The 25,019-nt window shown below is 46.7% G+C and overlaps 1 protein-coding gene across 1 annotated transcript in view; it reads left to right on the top strand.

The window, feature by feature from the left end:
* DNAH17 (dynein axonemal heavy chain 17) overlaps nucleotides 1–25,019 on the top strand; it is a 7,556,186-nt gene that overhangs the window by 6,472,243 nt on the left and 1,058,924 nt on the right. Inside the window, exon 43 of the mRNA XM_069201738.1 lies at nucleotides 22,425–22,586. Within this exon, the coding sequence (XP_069057839.1) occupies nucleotides 22,425–22,586 (162 nt within the window). The remainder of the gene's footprint in view (nucleotides 1–22,424; nucleotides 22,587–25,019) is intronic.

Genomic DNA, 25,019 nt, shown 5'->3' with positions numbered 1-25,019 from the left:
GTCTTTGTATTTTATGCCCATGGTGTGTGGCTACTCCTTTGAAGATTGCAGACCACCTGCTTGCAGTCCCCTTGTTAAAAACCATGAACTGTTTTTGTACTAAATTGAAGGGAACTAACAACTGTGGCACATTTCCTACGTCACTAGATTCTGCGGGTATCAAGTCATAATAACCTGCAGGACATTGATTTAAGCCTAATTCCCATCAGTGACAGCTACAGATGAAAGACGGACGTTTTGGCCCTACAGTCTCAGCACCCAGAAAGTAGCAAAGCTGGACAGCGATCGCCAGCGCATGGTATCGTACTTGCTCCATCAGACGGCGTTGGACATCACAAAACCAACGTTTCAGTGTAAAAGAGCTAAAGAGAAGGATTCCTGTTCTTGATGGCAGAGCTGTTTTGAGGTTTCATTTCTCTACCTGTCATGTGCTGGTAACCTCTGACAGTGTGCAATCCCTTGAGCCCCTTGGCCTGAGTTTTGGCCACACACCCCCTTTTCTTTGCTCCAACGGAAGAAGGACAGTGCACCGGAGATTTCAAGTTTGGAAAAAGGCACTATATTGTGGTGCCCATGAAAGAGCAGCTTGAGCGTCCTCTGACACTAAATAATGAGTGTTGGAGTCTGAAAGTGCTGCTGAGCTTGAGCTATTTCCCAATTAATGGTGCTTGGGTCTGCACGAGATGATTTGTGCCCTTGATCAATGAAGAGCACATTGTTTGTAGTGTCTGTCACAGAGGAGAGACACTGGTGCATTGCTTTAAGACATTGAGACTTTCGAGTGAGCTGTGGGTGTTTGCCAGGAGGGCACTCCAACTAAGCAGTACTTTTCTCACGAAGAGGCCTGAATTGAGAGGCCCATGCGAAAGAAAACAACAAAAGAAAATTTGATGGACAATAGAAGCCTGCCAGAGAGGCTTTTTGAACGGACTCTGGGCATAGTTGGTTTCACAAGAGGTTTCCGTGTGATTGTATAGACTAGGTGTTAGGAGACTGATTGTTTTGCTGGCATTGTTTTAAAGTACTATTCTGTTTAGTAAAAGCAGAATAAAGTCCATTTTCTGTGGAAAGAGTACCCCCTTTTCACCTTAGAGCATTGATGAGAGTCACCACTGTTCCACCTGAACATACCAAAATTACTGAAATGCAGAGGAGCCCTAAAATGTTACTAGATCATTTTAGGATTTGCTTTTTGGTTAGGGTTGTGAAAAATTATTATTTCATTTGTAATAGTGGTCACTACTTTCTCCCGTTGTCTATACGTTCTTAATAACGTGTTTTCTAGTGTCTTTTAAACATGACGTTGTCATTTATGGGTGGGATTGTTTTTCTCTACTCAATTGACTTCTGCACCCACTTCCCAACCTATGTCTTTTCCTACTATTGTTTCTTTGCACTCTTTTCACCCTTTTCCTGAACATGAGCAGGTTAGAAGATCAGAATTCGTAAGCAATTCTTTTGTACAGCTTCTGCATCAACACTAGTTAGTAGTGAACATCACTACTTGTTGGGTGTGTGATCTTATGCCACCTACTGCAGATAGAGGTATTCCTTACTTTGTCCTGCCATATGTGGCCTCTGTGTTACATCATGCATAAGGAAACCTGCACCAAGAGACGAGCTAAATACTAGGATGATGTTACAGCAACATCTGAACGACTTTAGAAACATAGACCTGGACTCAGATTAGCATGAGAATAGGTTTATTGCCTATGTAAGGGCAAAAGGAGGGTTTGTGGTTCTAAAAATTCTGGACCCATGTAATTTACTTTGCCACAGCAGTACGATTTTAGTATCAAAAGACCGATAATGACTAGTACACTAAGCATGAGCATTTTCGCTCAATTCCAGCAGCGTTTTCACCTTGAAATCGCCATTTTCGTCCTGCACTCGTGGCTCCCATTTTATACACGGCAGCCATTTTTAAAAGTTGCCCTCACATAGGCTTATAATACAGTCAGATTTGATTCCAAGGACACGTACACCTTGATTGACTTTTCTCTGACCTGGGCAAGCTGGAACCATTGCCTCAGGCCAAACCTGTTTGGTCAGTCCCTCTCCCAGTGGCCGAATCAGATAGCATCAAGGCACACCATGCCATAAAACCCTTATTATCGCTCACACACCCTGCCTAATCTTGCTCACACCTGCACCTGCTCTTTTCTTCTTCTTACTTTACGAGGGGGAGGTGCCCGTTTTTATTGGGGGTCCACACTTATCTGATGTAAAATACTTGGCCTTGCCGGGTAATTTATTATGGGCTGGATGACATGAAATATGAGGTTTCATCATGACACTGTTTTTTCCTTTGTAGTGAAAACATGTGAATGACCAACCAAAATGTCAGGAACGTTTGCCTGAAGCTTAAAAAACTGTATATAAGGAAACCTGACTTTGCATTGAAACACAGTCTCCTGACAACATACAAACCGTGCTGTTGTACTTCTAGGACGCTTGTCACTTGGTTGCAGCCAATAAATTCGATCTTTGACTTCACCTAGAAGACTCTGAGTTTCTGTGGTCTGAATCAGGAAAGTACCCGAGGTCTTTGGGTGTACCCTGGCACCACTGGGTTACCAGATCAGTACCGGTTCTGAAAAACCCAGTACCTCAAAACCCAATGACCAAAACGACGAATGGACAAAACAACCAGAGAGTAAGAGAGAGACTATAATAAAGATAAAAGACAATTAACCAAGATCTTTTGACTGATACAGCATTTCAAATAACTTAATCTAGGAAAATAACCCGGATTATAGTCACTTCTGTGTCTTCCTTTAACAAACCCCGAAATAACCTACCACAGCCTCCGTCTGCGGGCACCAACTAAGTGTTTTCACCTGTTGACCCACTACCATATCCGACGTTCCCCTGGGGCCATCTTAGATTTTTTTTTTTAAATAGATGTGCAAAGATACGTACCAAAGGCCCTACTTAAATAGCACAAAACCAACCAGACTCAAATTAGCTTGCCCAATAGCTACTGGCTTCACAAAACGATTAACTATATTGATGAGCTATAGCAATCTAATATAGGAAACAATTGTAGGAAAGTACCATCTTGTCTGGCATGTTACCCCCATATTTCACTGTATATATGTTGTTTTAGTTGTATGTGTCACTGGGACCCTGCCAGCCAGGGCCCCAGTGCTCATAAGTGTGCCCTGTATGTGTTCCCTGTGTGATGACTAACTGTCTCACTGACGCTCTGCTAACCAGAACCTGAGTGGTTATGCTCTCTCTTTGCTTTCCAAATTGTCACTAACAGGCTAGTGACCAATTTCACCAATTCACATTGGCATACTGGAACACCCTTATAATTCCTTAGTATATGGTACTGAGGTACCCAGGGTATTGGGGTTCCAGGAGATCTCTATGGGCTGCAGCATTTCTTTTGCCACCCATAGGGAGCTCTGACAATTCTTACACAGCCCTGCCACTGCAGCCTGAGTGAAATAATGCCCACATTATTCCACAGCCATGTTACACTGCACTTAAGTAACTTATAAGTCACCTATATATCTAACCTTTACCTGGTAAAGGTTGGGTGCTAAGTTACTTAGTGTGTGGGCACCATGGCACTAGCCAAGGTGCCCCCACATTGTTCAGGGCAAATTCCCCGGACTTTGTGAGTGCGGGGACACCATTACACGTGTTCACTGCACATAGGTCACTACCTATGTACATCGTCACAATGGTAACTCCGAACATGGCCATGTAACATGTCTAAGATCATGGAATTGTCACCCCAATGCCATTCTGGCATTGGGGAGACAATTCCATGATCCCCCGAGTCTCTAGCACAGACCCGGGTACTGCCAAACTACCTTTACCGGGGTTTCACTGCAGCTGCTGTTGCTGCCAACCCCTCAGACAGGTTTCTGCCCTCCTGGGGTCCAGCCAGGCTTGGCCCAGGAGGGCAGAACAAAGGACTTCCTCAGAGAGAGGGTGTTACACCCTCTCCCTTTGGAAAAAGGTGTCAGGGCTGGAGAGGAGTATCCTCCCCCAGCCTCTGGAAATGCTTTGATGGGCACAGATGGTGCCAATCTCTGCATACGCCAGTCTACACCGGTTCAGGGATCCCCCAGCCCTGCTCTGGCGCGAAACTGGACAAAGGAAAGGGGAGTGACCACTCCCCTGACCTGCACCTCCCCTGGGAGGTGCCCAGAGCTCCTCCAGTGTGCTCCAGAGCTCTGCCATCTTGGAAACAGAGGTGCTGCTGGCACACTGGACTGCTCTGAGTGGCCAGTGCCAGCAGGTGACGTCATAGACCCCTTCTGATAGGCTCTTACCTGTGTTGCTAGCCTATCCTCCTTCCTAAGTAGCCAAACCTCCTTTTCTGGCTATTAAGGGTCTCTGCTTTGGGGAATTCTCTAGATAACGAATGCAAGAGCTCATCAGAGTTCCTCTGCATCTCTCTCTTCACCTTCTGCCAAGGAATCGACCGCTGACTGCTCTGGACGCCTGCAAAACCGCAACAAAGTAGCAAAGACGACTACTGCAACCTTGTATTGCTGATCCAGCCGCCTTCTCGTCTGTTTTCCTGGTGGTGCATGCTGTGGGGGTAGTCTGCCTTCTCTCTGCACTAGAAGCTCCGAAGAAATCTCCAGTGGGTCGACAGAATCTTCCCCCTGCAACCGCAGGCACCAAAACACTGTATCACTGGTCCTCTGGGTCCCCTCTCAGCATGACGAGCGTGGTCCCTGGAACTCAGCAACTCTGTCCAAGTGACTCCCACAGTCCAGTAACTCTTCAGTCCAAGTTTGGTGGAGGTAAGTCCTTGCCTCCCCACGCTAGACTGCATTGCTGGGTACTGCGTGATTTGCAGCTGCTCCGGCTCCTGTGCACTCTTCCAGGATTTCCTTTGTGCACAGCCAAGCCTGGGTCCCTGACACTCTAACCTGCAGTGCATGACCTCCTGAGTTGTCCTCTGGCATTGTGGGACCTTCTTTTGTGACTTCGGGTGAGCTCCAGTTCACTCTTCTTCGTAGTGCCTGTTCCAGCACTTCTGCGGGTGCTGCTTGCTTCTGAGTGGGCTCCTTTTCTTGCTGGACGCCCCCTCTGTCTCCTCACGCAATTGGCGATATCTTGGTCCCTCCTGGGCCACAGCCGCATCCAAAAATCCTAACCGCGACCCTTGCAGCTAGCAAGGCTTGTTTGCGGTCTTTCTGCATGGGAATACCTCTGCAAGATTCTTCTCGACGTGGGACATCCATCCTCCAAAGGGGAAGTTCCTAGTCCTCTTCGTTCTTGCAGAACCTACAGCTTCTACCATCCGGTGGCAGCTTCTTTGCAACCTCAGCTGACATTTCTTGGGCATCTACCCACTCCCGACTTGAGTGTGACTCTTGGACTTGGTCCCCTTGTTCCACAGGTACTCTCATCTGGAAATCTATCATTGTTGCATTGCTGGTGTTGGTCTTCCTTGCAGAATTCCCCTATCACGACTTCTGTGCTCTCTGGTGAATTTAGGTGCACTTTACACCTACTTTTCAGGGTCTTGGGGTGGGCTATTTTTCTAACCCTCACTGTTTTCTTACAGTCCCAGCGACCCTCTACAAGCTCACATAGGTTTGGGGTCCATTCGTGGTTCGCATTCCCCTTCTAGAGTATATGGTTTGTGTTGCCCCTATACCTATGTGCTCTCATTGCAATCTATTGTGACTGTACATTGCTTGCATGGCTTTATATTGCTATTACTGCATATTTTTGGTATTTTGTACATATATCTTGTGTATATTTACTATCCTCATACTGAGGGTACTCACTGAGATACTTTTGGCATATTGTCATAAAAATAAAGTACCTTTATTTTTAGTATATCTGTGTATTGTGTTTTCTTATGATACTGTGCATATGACACCAGTGGTATAGTAGGAGCTTTGCATGTCTCCTAGTTCAGCCTAAGCTGCTCTGCTAAGCTACCTTTTCTATCAGCCAAAGCTGCTAGACACCTCTTCTACACTAATAAGGGATACCTGGACCTGGTGCAGAGTGTAAATACCCCTTGGTACTCACTACAAACCAGGCCAGCCTCCTACATTGGTTGTGCAGCGGTGGGATAAGTACTTGCAACTACTTACCACTTTGTCATTTTGTACTTTTCATAAGAGAAAAATATACAAAAAAAGTTCAGTGTATGTACACCTAACCAAAATGTTTTGCTTTTCTCCTCTTACTCTATTGCTAAGTGCTGAAAAGTACCTCTAAACTTTCAAAAAGTTTCTTAAAAGTTAAAATAGTTTTTTCTGTTCCTTAAAAAGTTCTGAAACTTTTTCTTTCTTTTTCTGTCCCTTAAACTCTTTTCTATCATGTCTGGTACAGGTCAAACTCTGGATCTGGCCAGCACAGCTTATGACCACCGTAACTGGAAAGGTGTAAGGAGTCTCTGCATTGATAGAGGTTTAGGGGTAGGGAAGAATCCCTCTAGAGAATTGTTAGTTAATATGCTCATAGAAAATGATAAGGCCTTAGCTGGCACATCAGGTGACAGATTAGCTGATGGTTCACACTCTGATTCTGGGGTAGCCCCAGCAAAAGTGTTAGATGTGAATCTTCCCAACCTGCCCCTTAGCATGCCACCTAGCATGGCTGGTACTAATGTGAGCTCTCATCACAGTAGGGGTGTCAATCCTTTAGGCCAGGTTGTTAGAGTGCCGTCTGTTAGGGACAGGTCTCCCTCTGTTCATTCACACCATTCTTCTGTGTCTAGGCATGCCCAACCCACCCACCCTGATGACAGAGTGTTAGAAAGGGAACTCAATAGATTGAGAGTGGAAGAGTCCAGGCTGAAGTTTAAAAAGCAACAGCTGGATCTAGACAGGGAAGCATTTGACTTAGCAATTCCTCTAAGGACCACTACAGCTCCTGCATTGGCAAAGGCCCTCCTGGGAATCTTTCACAGGGTGGGCTTCACAAAAGAGGTGGTATCAGACAGGGGTAGCAACTTCATGTCTGCTTACTGAAAGGCCATGTGGAAGGAATGTGGTGTAACATACAAATTCACCACACCCTATCATCCACAAACAAATGGACTGGTTGAGAGGTTTAACAAAACTCTCAAAGAATGATAATGGGACTCCCTGAAAAACTCCGGAGGAGATGGGATGTCCTGTTACCTTGCCTCCTTTTTGCTTACAGGGAGGTAGCCCAAAAAGGAGTGGGCTTCAGCCCCTTTGAACTCCTATTTGGACACCCTGTAAGAGGTCCTCTAACACTTGTAAAGGAGGGTTGGGAACAACCTTTAAAAGCTCCTAAGCAAGACATAGTGGACTATGTACTTGGCATAAGATCCAGAATGGCTGAGTATATGAAAAAGGCCAGGAAAAACCTTCAGGCCAGCTAAGAGCTCCAAAGGTGCTCCAAGGTACTAAGGTACACCTCTCCCAGATACGGAATAACTGTGACCTTTGAGGCTCTGGGCCTCCACACGAGGAGACCATAAACTATAAAAAGTCTGTACTTGGTGCTTAATGAAAGATGCTAATAGCTGATACTCATGGTGCATATTGTGTTATCTCTAGTTCTTCTTTATGTTTTTAAAAACGTTCTTTCTTTTTTCCCTTACCTCAATGTATCGTCCCCACATGAATATTTGATGTAACTTTTACCATTGACACTAAATTTCTGTGGAAACTGTGAACTACCTTAGCACTGTACTTTAAGGCTGATGTCAATTTCTCTGATATTTTCTATTGATCTTTGACATAATACGAAACTTTAATAAAGAAAGTTTGACTAGATATGACAGACAGCTGTTAGTTGCTGCATCTCTAATTCACTGATCGATATTCTGTCATTGATTTACTTTTCACCAACTAAATTAGAACTGCATATTTGCAATGCATTTTTTTGTGTCATGATTTGGTAGCCCAGCCATTCTCAACAGTTTAAAAAGTCCTCTTTTCACTTATTTCTGATGTAGACATTTATTCCCTTCATTGGCACGTTATAAAATGAACGTGTATAATTGGATGCCGTTTATCCGACGGCATTTGTAGTGTTCTGATTTGAAATGAATGAATGAATTATTCTTTTATTGCATGATTAATTAGAATCGTTACAACAGATTAAAATAGATTAAAAAGGGAAAATAAAACTAAAGAGCAAGAAACAACCTTCAAATGCCAAAGCTCTGAAGCAGCATACTCCGGCGTAGCGCCTATAAGGGTGCATAATCATTACACCTTCTATATAAATACAGTTAAGTACAATAAAAGCCCAGAAGAGAGTCCCACCCTGAGATCCACAAAACATAAGCTGTTACACAAAATAAGCACCCCTTATGCCTCTGTAACAGGGTTGTGGTAACCCTGTCACCGAATAGTGAAACGGGGCCGATGTTATCGTACCCCGAGGGTCCCAGCGAGGAAAAAGAGGACCAGACCTTTTTTGGAATCCCGGATATGCAGGATACCAAAGATATAGCAGCAGTAGAAGGTGCAACAGCAGGAGGAGATAAGGAGAAGGAGGAGATGCCAGCGATGGGAAGAGCGACAAAAGGGAAGACCTCGGAGACCAAAAGGTCCGCAACGAGGCAGGAGGAGAGGGCGGACGCATGGGGAGACAGAAAGGAAGACGCTGGAGGGCAGGAGTTTGGAAGAGGAACAGAGAACGCCGGGATGTGGCTCATGCAGGTGCCTGCATATATTCCTGCCACCAAGGGACTTTGGTGGAAGTGGGGAGGCGGGAGGAATAACTTGTGAGACGAAAAGCAGCAGAAGGGAAAATTCCTGTACACCTGGGTTTGCATGAAAAGCACTGCTATGCTTTCAGAAATTGATTCATACTCGCACACTATATGGTGACTATATGGGGTCCCTCCCACATTCACACAGGATATTTTTCCTTTGTTGTTTTTTTTTTCTGTCTTTCTCCCCTCACACTATTTTGACCGCTCCTCCCCAACTCTCTACATAAAGACAACGAAAACAAAATTAGATCCACTTACCTTTTCTTTCCAAGGTTCTCGCTTCCCGCATGGTCCCTCCAATCTGGGAGTTCCGGATGAGACATACCTAAGAAGGAGAGAAGAAAATGGACGATTAATAGAAACTACGAATAGAGGAAACCCAATGACCAAAACGACGAATGGACAAAACAACAAGAGAGTAAGAGAGAGACTATAATAAAGATAAAAGACAATTAACCAAGATCTTTTGACTGATACAGCATTTCAAATAACTTAATCTAGGAAAATAACCCGGATTATAGTCACTTCTGTGTCTTCCTTTAACAATCCCCGAAATAACCTACCACAGCCTCTGTCTGCGGGCACCAACTAAGTGTTCAACTGTTGACCCAGTACCATATCCGACGTCCCCTGGGGCCATCTTAGATTTTTTTTTTTTAAATAGATGTGCAAAGATACGTACCAAAGGCCCTACTTAAATAGCACAAAACCAACCAGACTCAAATTAGCTTGCCCAATAGCTACTGGCTTCACAAAACGATGAACTATATTGATGAGCTATAGCAATCTAATATAGGAAACAACTGTAGGAAAGTACCATCTTGCCTGGCATGTTACCCCCATATTTCACTGTATATATGTTGTTTTAGTTGTATGTGTCACTGGGACCCTGCCAGCCAGGGCCCCAGTGCTCATAAATGTGCCCTGTGTGTGTTCCCTGTGTGATGACTAACTGTCTCACTGAGGCTCTGCTAACCAGAACCTGAGTGGTTATGCTCTCTCTTTGCTTTCCAAATTGTCACTAACAGGCTAGTGACCAAGTTCACCAATTCACATTGGCATACTGGAACACCCTTCTAATTCCCTAGTATATGGTACTGAGGTACCCAGGGTATTGGGGTTCCAGGAGATCCCTATGGGCTGCAGCATTTCTTTTGGCACCCATAGGGAGCTCTGACAATTCTTACAAAGGCCTGCCACTGCAGCCTGAGTGAAACAATGCCCACATTATTTCACAGCCATTTTACACTGCACTTAAGTAACTTATAAGTCACCTATATATCTAACCTTTACCTGGTAAAGGTTGGGTGCTAAGTTACTTAGTGTGTGGGCACCCCGGCACTAGCCAAGGTGCCCCCACATTGTTCAGGGCAAATTCCCCGGACTTTGTGAGTGCGGGGACACCATTACACGCGTGCACTGTACATAGGTCACTACCTATGTACAGCGTCACAATGGTAACTCCGAACATGGCCATGTAACATGTCTAAGATCATGGAATTGTCACCCCAATGCCATCCTGGCATTTGGGAGACAATTCCATGTTCTCCAGAGTCTCTAGCACAGACCCGGGTACTGCCAAACTACCTTTCCTGGGGTTTCACTGCAGCTGCTGCTGCTGCCAACCCCTCAGACAGGTTTCTGCCCTCCTGGGGTCCAGCCAGGCTTGGCCCAGGAAGGAAGAACAAAGGACTTCCTCAGAGAGAGGGTGTTACACCCTCTCCCTTTGGAAAAAGGTGTCAGGGCTGGGGAGGAGTAGCCTCTCCCAGCCTCTGGAAATGCTTTGATGGGCACAGATGGTGCCCATCTCTGCATAAGCCAGTCTGCACCGGTTCAGGGATCCCCCAGCCCTGCTCTGGCGCGAAACTGGACAAAGGAAAGGGGAGTGACCACTCCCCTGACCTGCACCTCCCAGGGGAGGTGCCCAGAGCTCCTCCAGTGTGCTCCAGACCTCTGCCATCTGGGAAACAGAGGTGCTGCTGGCACACTGGACTGCTCTGAGTGGCCAGTGCCAGCAGGTGACATCAGAGACTCCTTCTGATAGGCTCTTACCTGTGTTGCTAGCCTATCCTCCTTCCTAGGTAGCCAAACCTCCTTTTCTGGCTATTTAGGGTCTCTGCTTTGGGGAATTCTTTAGATAACGAATGCAAGAGCTCATCAGAGTTCCTCTGCAGCTCTCTCTTCACCTTCTGCCAAAGGATCGACCGCTGACTGCTCAGGACGCCTGCAAAACCGCAACAAAGTAGCAAAGATGACTACTGCAACCTTGTATCACTGATCCTGCCGCTTTCCTGGTGGTGCCTGCTCTGGGGCTAGCCTGCCTCCTTCTTGCACCAGGAGCTCTGAAGAAATCTCCCGTGGGACGACGGAATCCTCCCCCTGCAACCGCAGGCAACAAAAGACTGCATCACGGGTCCTCTGGGTCCCCTCTCAGCACAACGAGCGTGGTCCCTGGAACTCAGCAACTCTGTCCAAGTGACTCCCACAGTCCAGTGACTCTTCAGTCCAAGTTTGGTGGAGGTAAGTCCTTGCCTCCCCACACTAGACTGCATTGCTGGATACTGCATGATTTGCAGCTGCTCCGGCTCCTGTGCACTCTTCCAGGATTTCCTTCGTGCACAGCCAAGCCTGGGTCCCCGACACTCTAACCTGCAGCGCACAACCTTCTGAGTTGTCCTCCGGCGTCGTGGGACTCCCTTTTATGTCTACGGGTGAGCTCCGGTTCACTCCTCTTCCAAGTGCCTATTCCAGTACTTCTGCGGGTGCTGCCTGCTTCTGTGAGGGCTCCCTGACTTGCTGGGCACCCCCTCTGTCTTCTTTTCCAAGTGGCGACATCCTGGTCCCTCCTGGGCCACAGCAGCATCCAAAAACCCTAACCGCGACCCTTGCAGCTAGCAAGGCTTGTTTGCGGTCTTTCTGTGTGGGAACACCTCTGCAAGCTTCTTCACGATGTTGGACATCCATCCTTTAAAGGGGAAGTTCCTAGTCCTCTTCGTTCTTGCAGAATACACAACTTCTACCATCCGGTGGCAGCTTCTTTGCACCCTCAGCTGGCATTTCCTGGGCATCTGCCCAATCTTGACTTTGTCGCAACTCTTGGACTTGGTCCCCTTGTTCCACAGGTACTCTCATCCGGAAATCGACTTTGGTTGCATTGCTGGTGTTGGTCTTCCTTGCAGAATTCCCCTATTACGACCTCTGTGCTCTCTGGGGAATATAGGTGCACTTTACACCTACTTTTCAGGGTCTTGGGGTGGGCTATTTTTCTAACCCTCACTGTTTTCTTACAGCCCCAGCGACCCTCTACAAGCTCACATAGGTTTGGGGTCCATTTGTGGTTCGCATTCCACTTTTGGAGTATATGGTTTGTGTTGCCCCTATACCTATGTGCTCCTATTGCAATCTACTGTAACTTTACATCGCTTGCATTACTTCCTTTTGCTATTACTGCATATTTTTGGTATTGTGTACATATATCTTGTGTATATTTGGCATCCTCATACTGAGGGTACTCACTGAGATACTTTTGGCATATTGTCATAAAAATAAAGTACCTTTATTTTTAGTATATCTGTGTATTGTGTTTTCTTATGATATTGTGCATATGACACCAGTGGTATAGTAGGAGCTTTGCATGTCTCCTAGTTCAGCCTAAGCTGCTCTGCTATAGCTACCTTCTATCAGCCTAAGCTGCTAGAAACACCTCTTCTACACTAATAAGGGATAACTGGACCTGGTACAGAGTGTAAGTACCCCTTGGTACCCACTACAAGCCAGGCCAGCCTCCTACACCCCCATCCTGACCATGATGGAGAATATTAAAGTCGCCTTCCAACACATATTTGTGGCCTGGATGTTCGCAAACAAACTCCTTCAGACGGACCAGTATAGACTTAGCCATCATCTGTTTCTTTCCTTGGTGGGGGTTTATGTATATGTTTATCACTGTTACCGGGGTGCTTTTTTTTACGTAAGGCTAAGCCATGTATTGTTAACAAATAGCATTGTGCTTGTAGATTTCTCCCACATTGCTAATTTAATGGCCAAATTTAACTTAACGTATGTAGCAAGACCTCCGATGCATCTTCCAAACAAGTATTTTTTTGTAGGCAGGCAACTGAAATGATGTAAAGCCCTCTATGGTCAGAGGTTCTTCCAACCATGTTTCCTGGAAGCACATAATGTCTGCCTCAGTTGCAAAGCTCTTAGTGTAAGAGCCGGTTATTAGTGATGCCAGGTGGGCCACATTCCAACTAATTATTTTAATCGCGTTAAGTTCAGATTTTATGGGAGGCCATTCAGAGCTAAATACACTTCTTTGTTTTAGAAGACAGGGCTGCGGGGAGCCAATCCCATCCCTGCCCCGTTACAATATCATGACAGTCATTGAGCTCATCAGAATGAAACCTACCTATATTCCTAGATCCATCCTGGTTGGATTCACCAGTTTTCCTTGTCAAATGTATGGTTATTTTTTCCTCTGTGAGCAAGTAGCCTCTTTCTAGCATGGTTACCCCCACTTTTGGCCTGTTTGTGAGTGTATGTCAGTGTGTTTTTACTGTGTCATTGGGATCCTGCTAGCCAGGACCCCAGTGCTCATAGATAAAAACCTATATGTCAGTGTGTTTTGCCTGTCTCACTAGGATCCTGCTAGCCAGGACCTCAGTACTCATAGTTTGTGGCCTAATGTATGTGTTGTCAGTAGTGCTTGACTGTGTCACTGAGGTTCTGGTAATCAGAACCTCAGTGCGTATGCTCTCTCTGCTTGTAAATTTGTCACTGTAGGCCAGTGACTAAATTTACCATTTCAATTGGCATACTGGACCCCCTTATAAGTCCCTAGTATATGATACCTAGGTACCCAGGGCATTGGGATTCCAGGAGATCCATATGGGCTGCAGCATTTCTTTTGCCACCCATAGGGAGCTCAGACAAACCCTTGCACAGGCCTGCCATTACAGCCTGAGTCAAATAACGCACACATTATTTCACAGCCATTTTCACTGCACTTACTGAAGGTTAGGTGCAAAGTTACTAAGTGTGAGGGCACCCTTGCACTAGCAAAGGTGCCCCCACATAGTTCAGGGCCATTTCCCAGGACGTTGTGAGTGCGAGGACACCATTACACGTGTGCACTACATATAGGTCAATACCTATATGTAGCTTCACAATGGTAACTTCGAATATGGCCATGTAACATGTCTAAGATCATGGAAGTGTCCCCCCATTCCAAATCTGGTATTGGAGAGCCAATACCATGCAGTATTGCCAAACCAGCTCTCTGAGGCTTGCACTGCAGATACAGCTGCTGCCACCTCACAGACAGGTTTCTGCCCTCCTGGGGTCTGGGCAGCCCAGTCCCAGGAAGGCAGAACAAAGCATTGCCTCTGAGAGCAGGGTGTTACACCCTCTTCCTTTGGAAATAGGTGTTACAGGCTGGGGAGGGGTAGCCGCCCCCAGCCTCTGGAAATGCATTGAAGGGCACAGATGGTGCCCTCCTTGCATAAGCCAGTCTACACTGGTTCAGGGTCCCTTCTCCCCTGCTCTGGCGTGAAACTGGACAAAGGAAAGGGGAATGACTACTCCCCTATCCATCACCACCCCAAGGGGTGATGCCCAGAGCTCCTCCAGTGTGTCCCAGGCTTCAGCCATCTTGCGTTGCAAGTGTGGGGACACTCTGGAGGCCCCTGAGTGGCCAGTGCCAGCAGGTGATGTCAGAGACCCCTCCTGATAGGTCCTTAGCTGATAAGGTAGCCAGTCCCCCTCTCAGGGCTATTTAGGGTCTCATCTGTGGGTTCTTTTCAGATTCTGCTGCAAGTTTCCTTCAGGAATCTTCTGCAACAACTTCACCATCCTCTGACCTCGGATCAACCGCAGCCTGCTCCAATAAACGCTGTAACTGCAACAAAGTAAGTACAAGAGATACTTTTCTTCAGCAACCTTTGCTCCAAGTCAGCAAACTGCAACAGTTTCCATGGTGTGCACGCTCTGAGGACTCCCTGTCTTCATCCAGCACATGAAGGACGGAAGAAATCGCCTGTGGGGTGACGGAGTCACTCTCCTACTCCAGCAGGCACCTTCCAAGACGATGACCGGTACCCTTGGACTCCTCTCACAGTGACGAGCGTGCTCCTAAGGAGACAGAGGAGACAGTTGCCGGGGAGTCCTCCCTGTAGTGTTAGTTTTCTGCAGGTTGAGCCGGGGGCTTCGGGTGCAGAGTAGAAAGTCTCACGCTTTCGGCGGGAAACGAGAAGTCCTTAAAGTTGCTTCTTTGTTGCAAGAAGTTGCAGGATTTTGAACAGAGCCGCTGTTCACGGGAGCTTCTTGGTCCTTTGGATGCAAGGCAGTCCTCTGAGGCTACAGAGGCCGCTGGTCCCTGTTGGATGCGTTGCTGTTGCAGTTTTCGTCAAACTAGGGAGACAGGCCAGTGGGGCTGGGGCCAAATAAGTTGTCGTCTCCGTCTTCACTGCAGGGCTTCAGGTCAGCAGTCCTTCTTCTTCTTTAAGTTGCAGGAATCTGTGTTCCTTGGTTCTGGGGGCCCCTAAATACTAAATTTAGGGGTGTGTTTAGGTCTGGGAGGGCAGTAGCCAATGGCTACTGTCCTTGAGGGTGGCTACACCCTCTTTGTGCCTCCTCCCTGAGGGGAGGGGGGCACATTCCTATTCCTATTGGGGAATCCTCCATCCACAAGATGGAGGATTTCTAAAAGTAAGTCACCTCAGCTCAGGACACCTTAGGGGCTGTCCTGGCTGGTGGGTGACTCCTACTGGTTTTTCTAATTATCTCCTCCAGCCTTGCCGCCAAAAGTGGGGGCAGTGGCCGGAGGGGCGGGCATCTCCACTAGCTGGGATGCCCTGTGGCACTGTAACAAAGGGAGTGAGCCTTTGAGGCTCACCGCCAGGTGTTACAGTTCCTGCAGGGGGAGGTGAGAAGCACCTCCACCCAGTACAGGCTTTGTTCCTGGCCACAGAGTGACAAAGGCACTCTCCCCATGTGGCCAGCAACATGCCTGGAGAGTGGCAGGCTGGCAAAAACTAGTCAGCCTACACTGGAAGTCGGGAATGTTTTCAGGGTGCATCTCTAAGATGCCCTCTGGGTGTATTTTACAATAAATTGCACACTGGCATCAGTGTGCATTTATTGTGCTGAGAAGTTTGATACCAGACTTCCCAGTTTTCAGTGTAGCCATTATGGTGCTGTGGAGTTCGTGTTTGACAAACTCCCAGACCATATACTTTTATGGCTACCCTGCACTTACAATGTCTAAGGTTTTTCTTAGACACTGTAGGGGCATAGTGCTCATGCACTTATGCCCTCACCTGTGGTATAATGCACCCTGCCTTAGGGCTGTAAGGCCTGCTAGAGGGGTGACATACCTATGCCACAGGCAGTGTGAGGTTGGCATGGCACTCTGAGCGGAGTGCCATGTCGACTCAGTCTTTTTCTCCCCACCAGCACACACAAGCTGTGAAGCAGTGTGCATGTGCTGAGTGAGGGGTCTCTAGGGTGGCATAAGACATGCTGCAGCCCTTATAGACCTTCCCTGGCATCAGGGCTCTTGGTACCAGGGGTACCAGTTACAAGGGACTTACCTGGGTGCCAGGGTTGTGCCAATTGTGGAGACAAAGGTACGGTTTAGGGAAAGGACACTGGTGCTGGGGCCTGGTTAGCAGGGTCCCAGCACACTTTCAAGTCATAATTTAGCATCAGCAAAGGCAAAAAGTCAGGGGGTAACCATGCCAAGGAGGCATTTCCTTACATAACTGGTATTGCATGAGCTTTACATGTCTCCTAGTTCAGCCTAACCTGCTCTGCTATAGCTACCTCTAGCAGCCTAAGCTGCTAGAACACTATTACAGTTCACTAATAAGGGATAACTGGACCTGGTATAAGGTGTAAGTACCCAAGGTACCCACTACAAACCAGGCCAGCCTCCTACAAATAGTGGTTTCATGACCGGAGATACCCTCAAGGCACTGGGATTTTTCCTCACCAGATGTGATGCTTGGTTTCCAGCAGCTAAGACTTGTGGGTAAGGTTCTCTGACTTTTTTGCTAATTTGTATACCCCAATTTTCCAGGAGGCCTTCGTATTCAAAGATTCTATAGTTCTTACTTTGTGCAGACCATATGGTCAATGTGGATTCGTTCTGGCTAATCCATGTGAGAGTACTGAAATTCACCACTAATAGATCTTCCAACATTACATTTTCATATGCCGATATATGATGTAATAATCGTAGGATATTTGATCTGTTGAGAATATCCCATGGCCCCTGGGAAGCATATAATGGAGTAAAGATTATGGTAGGCTGATCCGTGATTTCCTGATGGATTACAGGCTTTATATTTAATACCCTATTGTAATCATGGTCTGGTTCAGGGCTATATTCTATGCGAGGTTGACATCTATTCTCACTGCTCCAAACCCCCACTTGGCCTTATCCTGATCTTCCTTTGGATTGAGGCCCCGTCAAAACTGTCCCCTTTGCCCTATGAGGTTCGAATGTGGTGTCTTCAAAGATCAGATGCTGGTCGATTGCATTATCACTATCACTTTGTTTAATCAAACCCAGGACCCCACTGTTGACAAATGGCATTTTATTTAGCTCTCTGTCTAGGTTACCTTCAATGATGCTGCTCCTACCCTTCATGCCCAGTGAATAAGACACAGGGATGTAGCTGGGCCCCTGTGCTGTTTCCACACTCCCCATATACTCTTGTCCATCACAGGCCCACCCCTCTAACTTGTGGCAGCCCCTTTGTTAACCTTGGAACAGCTATTCTATCCTCAACTGGATCTCATCCTTTCTCTCCGGCAGAACCCAGAGAGTCCGACTCTCACCTTTCCGCTCCAAAGCCACCAACCTCATCTGCGGCGTCCCCCAAGGCTCCTCACTTAGCCCAACTTTGTTCAACGTCTACATGGCCCCCCTCGCACAACTGGCCCGCCAACACAACCTCAGCATCATCTCCTACGCCGACGACACCCAGCTCGTCCTCTCCCTGACCAAAGATCCTCTCACCGCCAAAACCAACCTCAACGAGGGACTGAAATCCATCGCCGAGTGGATGAGCAACAGCCGCCTGAAACTTAACTCCGACAAGACGGAAGTCCTCATCCTCGGGCGCACCCCCTCGGCCTGGAACAACTCTTGGTGGCCCACCACCCTCGGCCCCCCACCCACCCCAGCCAGCCACGCACGAAACCTCGGCTTCATCCTCGACTCTGCTCTCACCATGTCCAAACAGGTCAACGCTGTCTCCTCTTCCAGTTTTAACACCCTCTGCATGCTCCGCAGGATCTTCAAGTGGATTCCATCAGGAACCAGAAAGACGGTGACCCAAGCCCTCGTCAGTAGCAGACTCGACTACGGCAACGCACTCTACACAGGCATCCCAACAAAAGACATCAAACGACTCCAACGCATCCAGAACGCATCTGCCCGCCTGATCCTCGACATACCCCACCGGTGTCACATCTCCCCCCACCTGAAGGACCTCCACTGGCTCCCCGTGGACAAGAGGATCACCTTTAAACTCCTCACCCACGCACACAAGGCACTACACAACACCGGACCCACCTACCTGAACTCCAGACTCAACTTCTACGTTCCCTCACGTCAACTACGCTCTGCCAACCTTGCCCTCGCCATCGTCCCCCGAATCCAGCGCAAGACCTCTGGCGGCAGATCCTTCTCCTACCTCGCCGCCAAGACCTGGAACTCTCTCCCCACCTCACCTTCAGGAGACTCCTCAAGACATGGCTCTTCGAACGATAGCAGCAGCCCCCCCCCTCCCCCAGCGCCTCGAAACCCTAACGGGTACATAGCGCGCTTTATAAATCTATTGATTGATTGATTGATTGATTCTGTCGGGCCTAACACCTACTGTAGGTGGTACTTGGCTAAAGTCTATGTTGGAACCCTCCGTCCCATGGTTAATTGGCAGAGGGTTATGATCTTCTTTGTGAGCCAAAGCAACCTTATTGTTGTTGATTTGAGATTTAGGCTCGACGTTGGGTGAGAGATCGTCACCCGCTGGGCGAACGCCCATTGTAGAGGTATCTCTGCTTAAAAATAGCATAAGGCTCCAATGTATTTGGGGAGTTACTGGTTTTATTGAGTGTTCTCCCAGTGTGATTCCATCTAATGGTTTGTTTTATGGCTTTGCATGTTTTTTTCAGTCTCTTCTTCTGTTTTCTTGTCAATAATGACTGTTGAGCATGCCCAATGCTCGACTTACGCAACTGATTCGAAACTGTCTTCACATTTTGTGCTTTTAGACTGCTTTTTCCCACAATGATTGTAGGGGATAGTGGCAGCACTGTCAAGGGAGGCTCATTTTGGGACTCATTTGGGACTATCTCCGAAGTTGGCTGTTCTAAACTATTGTTTGCCACAGTAGCAGAGGGGGATGTGGGGACACCATAAGAGGGGGGACGTTTTGCAGCTGATTCGCAGGTGTCTCCAGATTTAGCAATTCTAGACTCTTTTTTGTGACAATAATTATGGGGGATAGCGGGGTGCCGTGGAAGGGAGCTCGTTTCTTAAACCATGCTCCTTGCTAACTGACCCATCTGGCTTGGATGCAGGGGGACTCCCTTTGCCTCCCTTAGGGGGGGCTCTGTCCTGCTTCTTGCCACCAAGTGACATTCAACTAGTTATTTTGTCTGTTGCCCTCGCAGGTTTGCAGAATTGAATTAAACTAGTTAGCAGCTCTGGCAATATTGCAAGTTTATCTAAAATTGCTTCCGTATGGCTCCCATCCACTCCCTTCCCCGTTGATTCTGATTTGAAATGCGTTACTTAGCAAATGAATAATGCCTAATAAACAGTGTCCCAAAAAATATCGACATCACATCACAACGTAAAAAAAACAAAATACCACCTGGAGCAGCACCCTGAGACAGCTTAAAGTGTTTTGAGCGCTACATGTTAAATTGCGTACTACAAAACATTTTGAAATGCATATTTAATATTTTGCGTTTACCAATCCTTCATATAATATTGTGTGCTACAAATGAGAAGTATATTTCGTATTTTTAATTTGTTGAAATTTAAGTTACAACTTTTTTGATTGCAATTTTCGGTACTAAAAGGTGCAAATACAGTAAATTGTGATGACGCAGACTTTCCTGGCTAATGAAGCAGCAGGGCTTCAAACCACCAGGACAGAGGTGGCCTCGGGGGCTTCACAACCCACTTGAATCTCCACCCGGCATCCATTTTTATCCTATTGAAACGTTTTTGCCATACATTTCAATAGCCTAATGTAATTTCGTTATACAAACACAACTCTACAAACTAAACATACAGAAAGAAATCAAATTGTGCAAAAAATGCCTTAATTAACACACAAACTGTAGATTCTGTGGTTTGTTGGTGTTAGAGATTCCATAAGCCTTTGTATTTCTTTTTAGTTGCTGTAGCTAAGCATACTAGTTCTTTTGTACTGCGAGTATATGTATATTCAGTACAAATTATCTGTATAGAAACAATTTCTAGTTTTTTATTGTTATAAAATAACCTCAATGCAGAGTAACACCACGTTTTATTAATAGAGTAGTACATACATATGTATATGTATTATTCCCAAAAGATATTCTCTCTCAAAGCATGTTTTTACTACCCTTTAACCACTGAGAAAAACGACACCCCCATTTGCATCAGTTTAAATTGTCCGTGCCAGTGCAGGATCCTGTGTGGCATAGGCCCGCTCACCTTTAAAGATCTACCCCGCTTTTTTCACCACTTCAGTCAGGAATTCCTGCAGTTGCCCATTACCTAGTAATAGCCATAAAGATGCAGTGAAATACATGAGCTGTGGGCTTATTCGCACAGAACTATGCATAGTCAAATGGAAGTCTGTAGAATTATAATGTCTATAAACAACATGTGGGGCCCGATTCAGCAAAAAAATAAAAAAAACTATGTCATTTTCAACGCCAATACCTCTAACGTTCACGACAGCGAGGCCTAATGCATTGTAAATCAGTGGCGGCCAGCAGTTTTGGGAGGGGGGGGGGGGGCGGGAAGCATACTCACACTCATTCTTTCACACACGCATGCATGCACGCACATCCATTAACAACACTCAACATTCAAACATGCACGCACGCACCAAACATTAATTTAAAAAGATCACACACACACACTTACCTTCAGCCTCTGAGGTCTCAGAAGGATTGGGACTGCTGCTTTTTCTCACTGGCTGACCTTAGGTCAGCCAATGAGGGAAGGAAGCAGTCCCAACTTCATCACAGATTGGGATGGGGTCAGTGAGACTGCTGACCCCACCCCACTCTGTGACGAGGTGTCACTGATTGACACTCGCCCTGGGCGCTTCAGGGCTTAAACCTGAAGCACCCAGGTTGAAGTCAATGGGTGACGCTTCCCTCGTCACCCGGGGGAAGGCCTTGAGGCACCTTTGCGGAGCCGAGGAGGCCTCGCCCACAGGAGCTGTGACCTCTTCAGCCCAGCAAAGTTCAGCTCAGGCAGCCAGGAGTCTGCGCAAATCGCTCATGTCTGCTCCTGGCTGCCTGACATGAACACAAAGAGTGTCTTTCAGGCTGACCTTTGTTCATCCTGACCGGCACTCTTCATGAGGGGCAAAAGGTAGGGGGGCGTTGCCCCTCCACCCTAAAGGACTGTTGTAAATGCTTGTCTTTAAGACTATTACATCAGGCAGGGCACCAAAAGTGGGACAACGGAACTCCTGCAGTGCTTCTCTGCGAGCAGGCGGGATAGGAGCTCTATTAGCAATAGAAACCTGCAACTGGACCCAAGGAAAGAGGCCCTCTCCCCTTAGCCGTACAGAATTACACCATAGGTGCAAGGCCCATGGTAGGACACCCTCCACTTTCTCAGATAAAAAGAGACACATCTTGCTCTCAATTGGATGGGAAGGTGGAAAAAGAGGATCAGTGTGCTGTGGTCTGGCTCTGATGCAATAGTGTGGGGGACCTTTGTTGGTGGGCTGAGTATTTGGCCCTAGGCAGCTGCCCACACTTTCCATGTCTAGCACCAGCCCCGCACGAGGCTACACATGACGTGCAGATTTTTACACCACACAAGAGAAAGGCTTAATAAAATTAAGCTTAGCAGAAAGAAAAGAGAAACCCTGTTATGATAACAAAACTTGAAAAAAACTGGAAAGCACACATATTTCCTAACGTCTTGGCATGAAAGAGTGCTGTTTTTATGGCAACTGTGCAGAGGTAAAATTGAGTCACTCGAACGAAGGGCCATATGTACGAAAGCTTTTTCCCATAGACAAAGAATGGATAAAATTCTTTGGTACATCTGGCCTGAGTGGCTAAACTAGGCTAAGCCATTGCCTTCTACAGCATGCGCTGCTCAACAGAAATAAACTATGAAGGACAACTCAGTGGAATAATGGAAGAAGACTGCTGACCAAAGTAAGTATATTAAATATTATTAAACAAAATGAACAACAGTATAGGAGAACAGCTCAAGCTGTCACCGAGGCCAAGCCTAAAATGTTTCCATGGTCCCAAGGTGACAGCAGGTATATGTCATAGTAAAAAAACTTATGAGGTGACACAGTATTTTCAGAATCAGCAGTACCAAAGTTATGTCTCTTTTACTATGATTTAAAGTTTAATTTTGTATTCCTGATAACTGTAGCATCCATAAATGTTATTTTCTAATATCTATTGATATCTCACTTAGGAGTTGTATATGCTGAACCATACATTAAATGTCTTTCAGATCATCCTTTGCTTTTCCCCAGTGGGGTCTACCCTACGAGTTCGTGCTAGAAAGTTTCCTGCTGTAGTAAACTGTACAGCAATTGATTGGTTCCATGAATGGCCAGAAGCAGCCCTAGTTTCAGTAAGCCGTCGCTTCCTAGAAGACATTGAAGGGATTGAGGTTGGTCCTTGATTTCAGTATCCCTGGTCTTGCTAATTAACATGAAATGATCAGTTGTTATCTTATATTATATATAATTCACCTACTTATTTCCAATCCCTTATTCTGGAGCTAGTGGTCGTGTCTCATTACTTAACATTATTGAAGAAACTAATGCATCATTATTTTCAATTAACTTTGTAAGGTGGCCTTAGATTGTACTTAACATCTTAGCTGCTGGGTGTAGGAGGATGGACTGGCTTGTAGGGAGTACCAAGGGGTACTTACACCTTGCACCAGGCCCAGGTATCCCTTATTAGTGTATAGGGTGTCTAGCAGCTTAGGCTGATAGATAATAATAGCTTAGCAGAGCAGCTTAGGCTGAACTAGGAGACGAGTGAAGCTCCTACAGTACCACTAGTGCCATATGCACAATATCATAAGAAAACACAATACACAGATATACTAAAAATAAAGGTACTTTATTTTTATGACAATATGCCAAAAGTATCTCAGTGAGTACCCTCAGTATGAGGATAGCAAATATACACAAGATATATGTACACAATACCAAAAATATGCAGTATAGTATTAGAAAACAGTGCAAACAATGTATAGTTACAATAGGATGCAATGGGGACACATAGGGATAGGGGCAACACAAACCATATACTCCAAAAGTGGAATGCGAACCACGAATGGACCCCAATCCTATGTGACCTTGTAGAGGGTCGCTGGGACTATTAGAAAATAGTAAGGGTTAGAAAAATAGCCCACCCCAAGACCCTGAAAAGTGAGTGCAAAGTGCACTAAAGTTCCCCAAAGAGCACAGAAGTCGTGATAGGGGAATTCTGCAGGAAAGACACAAACCAGCAATCCAACAACGATGGATTTCCAGATGAGAGTACCTGTGGAACAAGGGGACCAAGTCCAAAAGTCACGATCAAGTCGAGAGTGGGCAGATGCCCAGGAAATGCCAGCTGTGGGTGCAAAGAAGCTGCTACTAGGAAGTAGAAGCTGAGGATTCTGCAGGAACGACAAGGGCTAGAGACATCCCCTTTGGAGGATGGATGTCCCACGTCGTGAAGAGTCGTTGTAGGAAAGTACCATCTTGCCTGGCATGTTACCCCCATTTTTCACTGTATATATGTTGTTTTAGTTGTATGTGTCACTGGGACCCTGCCAGCCAGGGCCCCAGTGCTCATAAGTGTGCCTAAATGTGTTACCTGTGATATGACTAACTGTCTCACTGAGGCTCTGCTAATCAGAAACTCAGTGGTTATGCTCTCTCATTTCTTTCAAATTGTCACTAACAGGCTAGTGACCAATTTTACCAATTTATATTGGCTTACTGGAACACCCTTATAATTCCCTAGTATATGGTACTGAGGTACCCAGGGTATTGGGGTTCCAGGAGATCCCTATGGGCTGCAGCATTTCTTTTGCCACCCATAGGGAGCTCTGACAATTCTTACACAGGCATGCCACTGCAGCCTGAGTGAAATAACGTCCACGTTATTTCACAGCCATTTTACGCTGCACTTAAGTAACTTATAAGTCACCTATATGTCTAACCTTTACCTGGTAAAGGTTGGGTGCTAAGTTACTTAGTGTGAGGGCATCCTGGCACTAGCCAAAGTGCCCCCACATTGTTCAGGGCCAATTCCCCAGACTTTGTGAGTGCGGGGACACCACTACACGCGTGCACTACATATAGGTCACTACCTATATGTAGCTTCACAATGGTAACTCCGAATATGGCCATGTAACATTTCTATGATCATGGAATTGCCCCCTCTATACCATCCTGGCATAGTTGGCACAATCCCATGATCCCAGGGGTCTGTAGCACAGACCCTGGTACTGCCAAACTGCCTTTCCCGGGGTTTCACTGCAGCTGCTGCCAACCCCTCAGACAGGCTTCTGCCCTCCTGGGGTCCAGCCAGGCCTGGCCCAGGATGGCAGAACAAAGGACTTCCTCTGAGAGAGGGTGTTACACCCTCTCCCTTTGGAAAATGGTGTGAAGGCAGGGGAGGAGTAGCCTCCCCCAGCCTCTGGAAATGCTTTCATGGGCACATTTGGTGCCCATTTCTGCATAAGCCAGTCTACACCGGTTCAGGGACCCCTTAGCCCTGCTCTGGCATGAAACTGGACAAAGGAAAGGGGAGTGACCACTCCCCTGAACTGTACCTCCCCTGGGAGGTGCCCAGAGCTCCTCCAGTGTGCTCCAGACCTCTGCCATCTTGGAAACAGATGTGCTGCTGGCACACTGGACTGCTCTGAGTGGCCAGTGCCATCAGGTGACGTCAGAGACTCCTGATAGGCTCCTTCAGGTGTTGCTAGCCTATCCTCTCTCCTAGGTAGCCAAGCCCTCTTTTCTGGCTATTTAGGGTCTCTGTCTCTTGGGATTCCTTAGATAACGAATGCAAGAGCTCATCCGAGTTCCTCTGCATC

This window comes from Pleurodeles waltl, chromosome 7, assembly GCF_031143425.1.
Source record: "Pleurodeles waltl isolate 20211129_DDA chromosome 7, aPleWal1.hap1.20221129, whole genome shotgun sequence".
NCBI classification, from domain to species: Eukaryota; Metazoa; Chordata; class Amphibia; order Caudata; family Salamandridae; genus Pleurodeles; species Pleurodeles waltl.
Note: the sequence above shows the minus strand (reverse complement) of the source record. Positions and strands in the feature narration are given on the sequence as shown.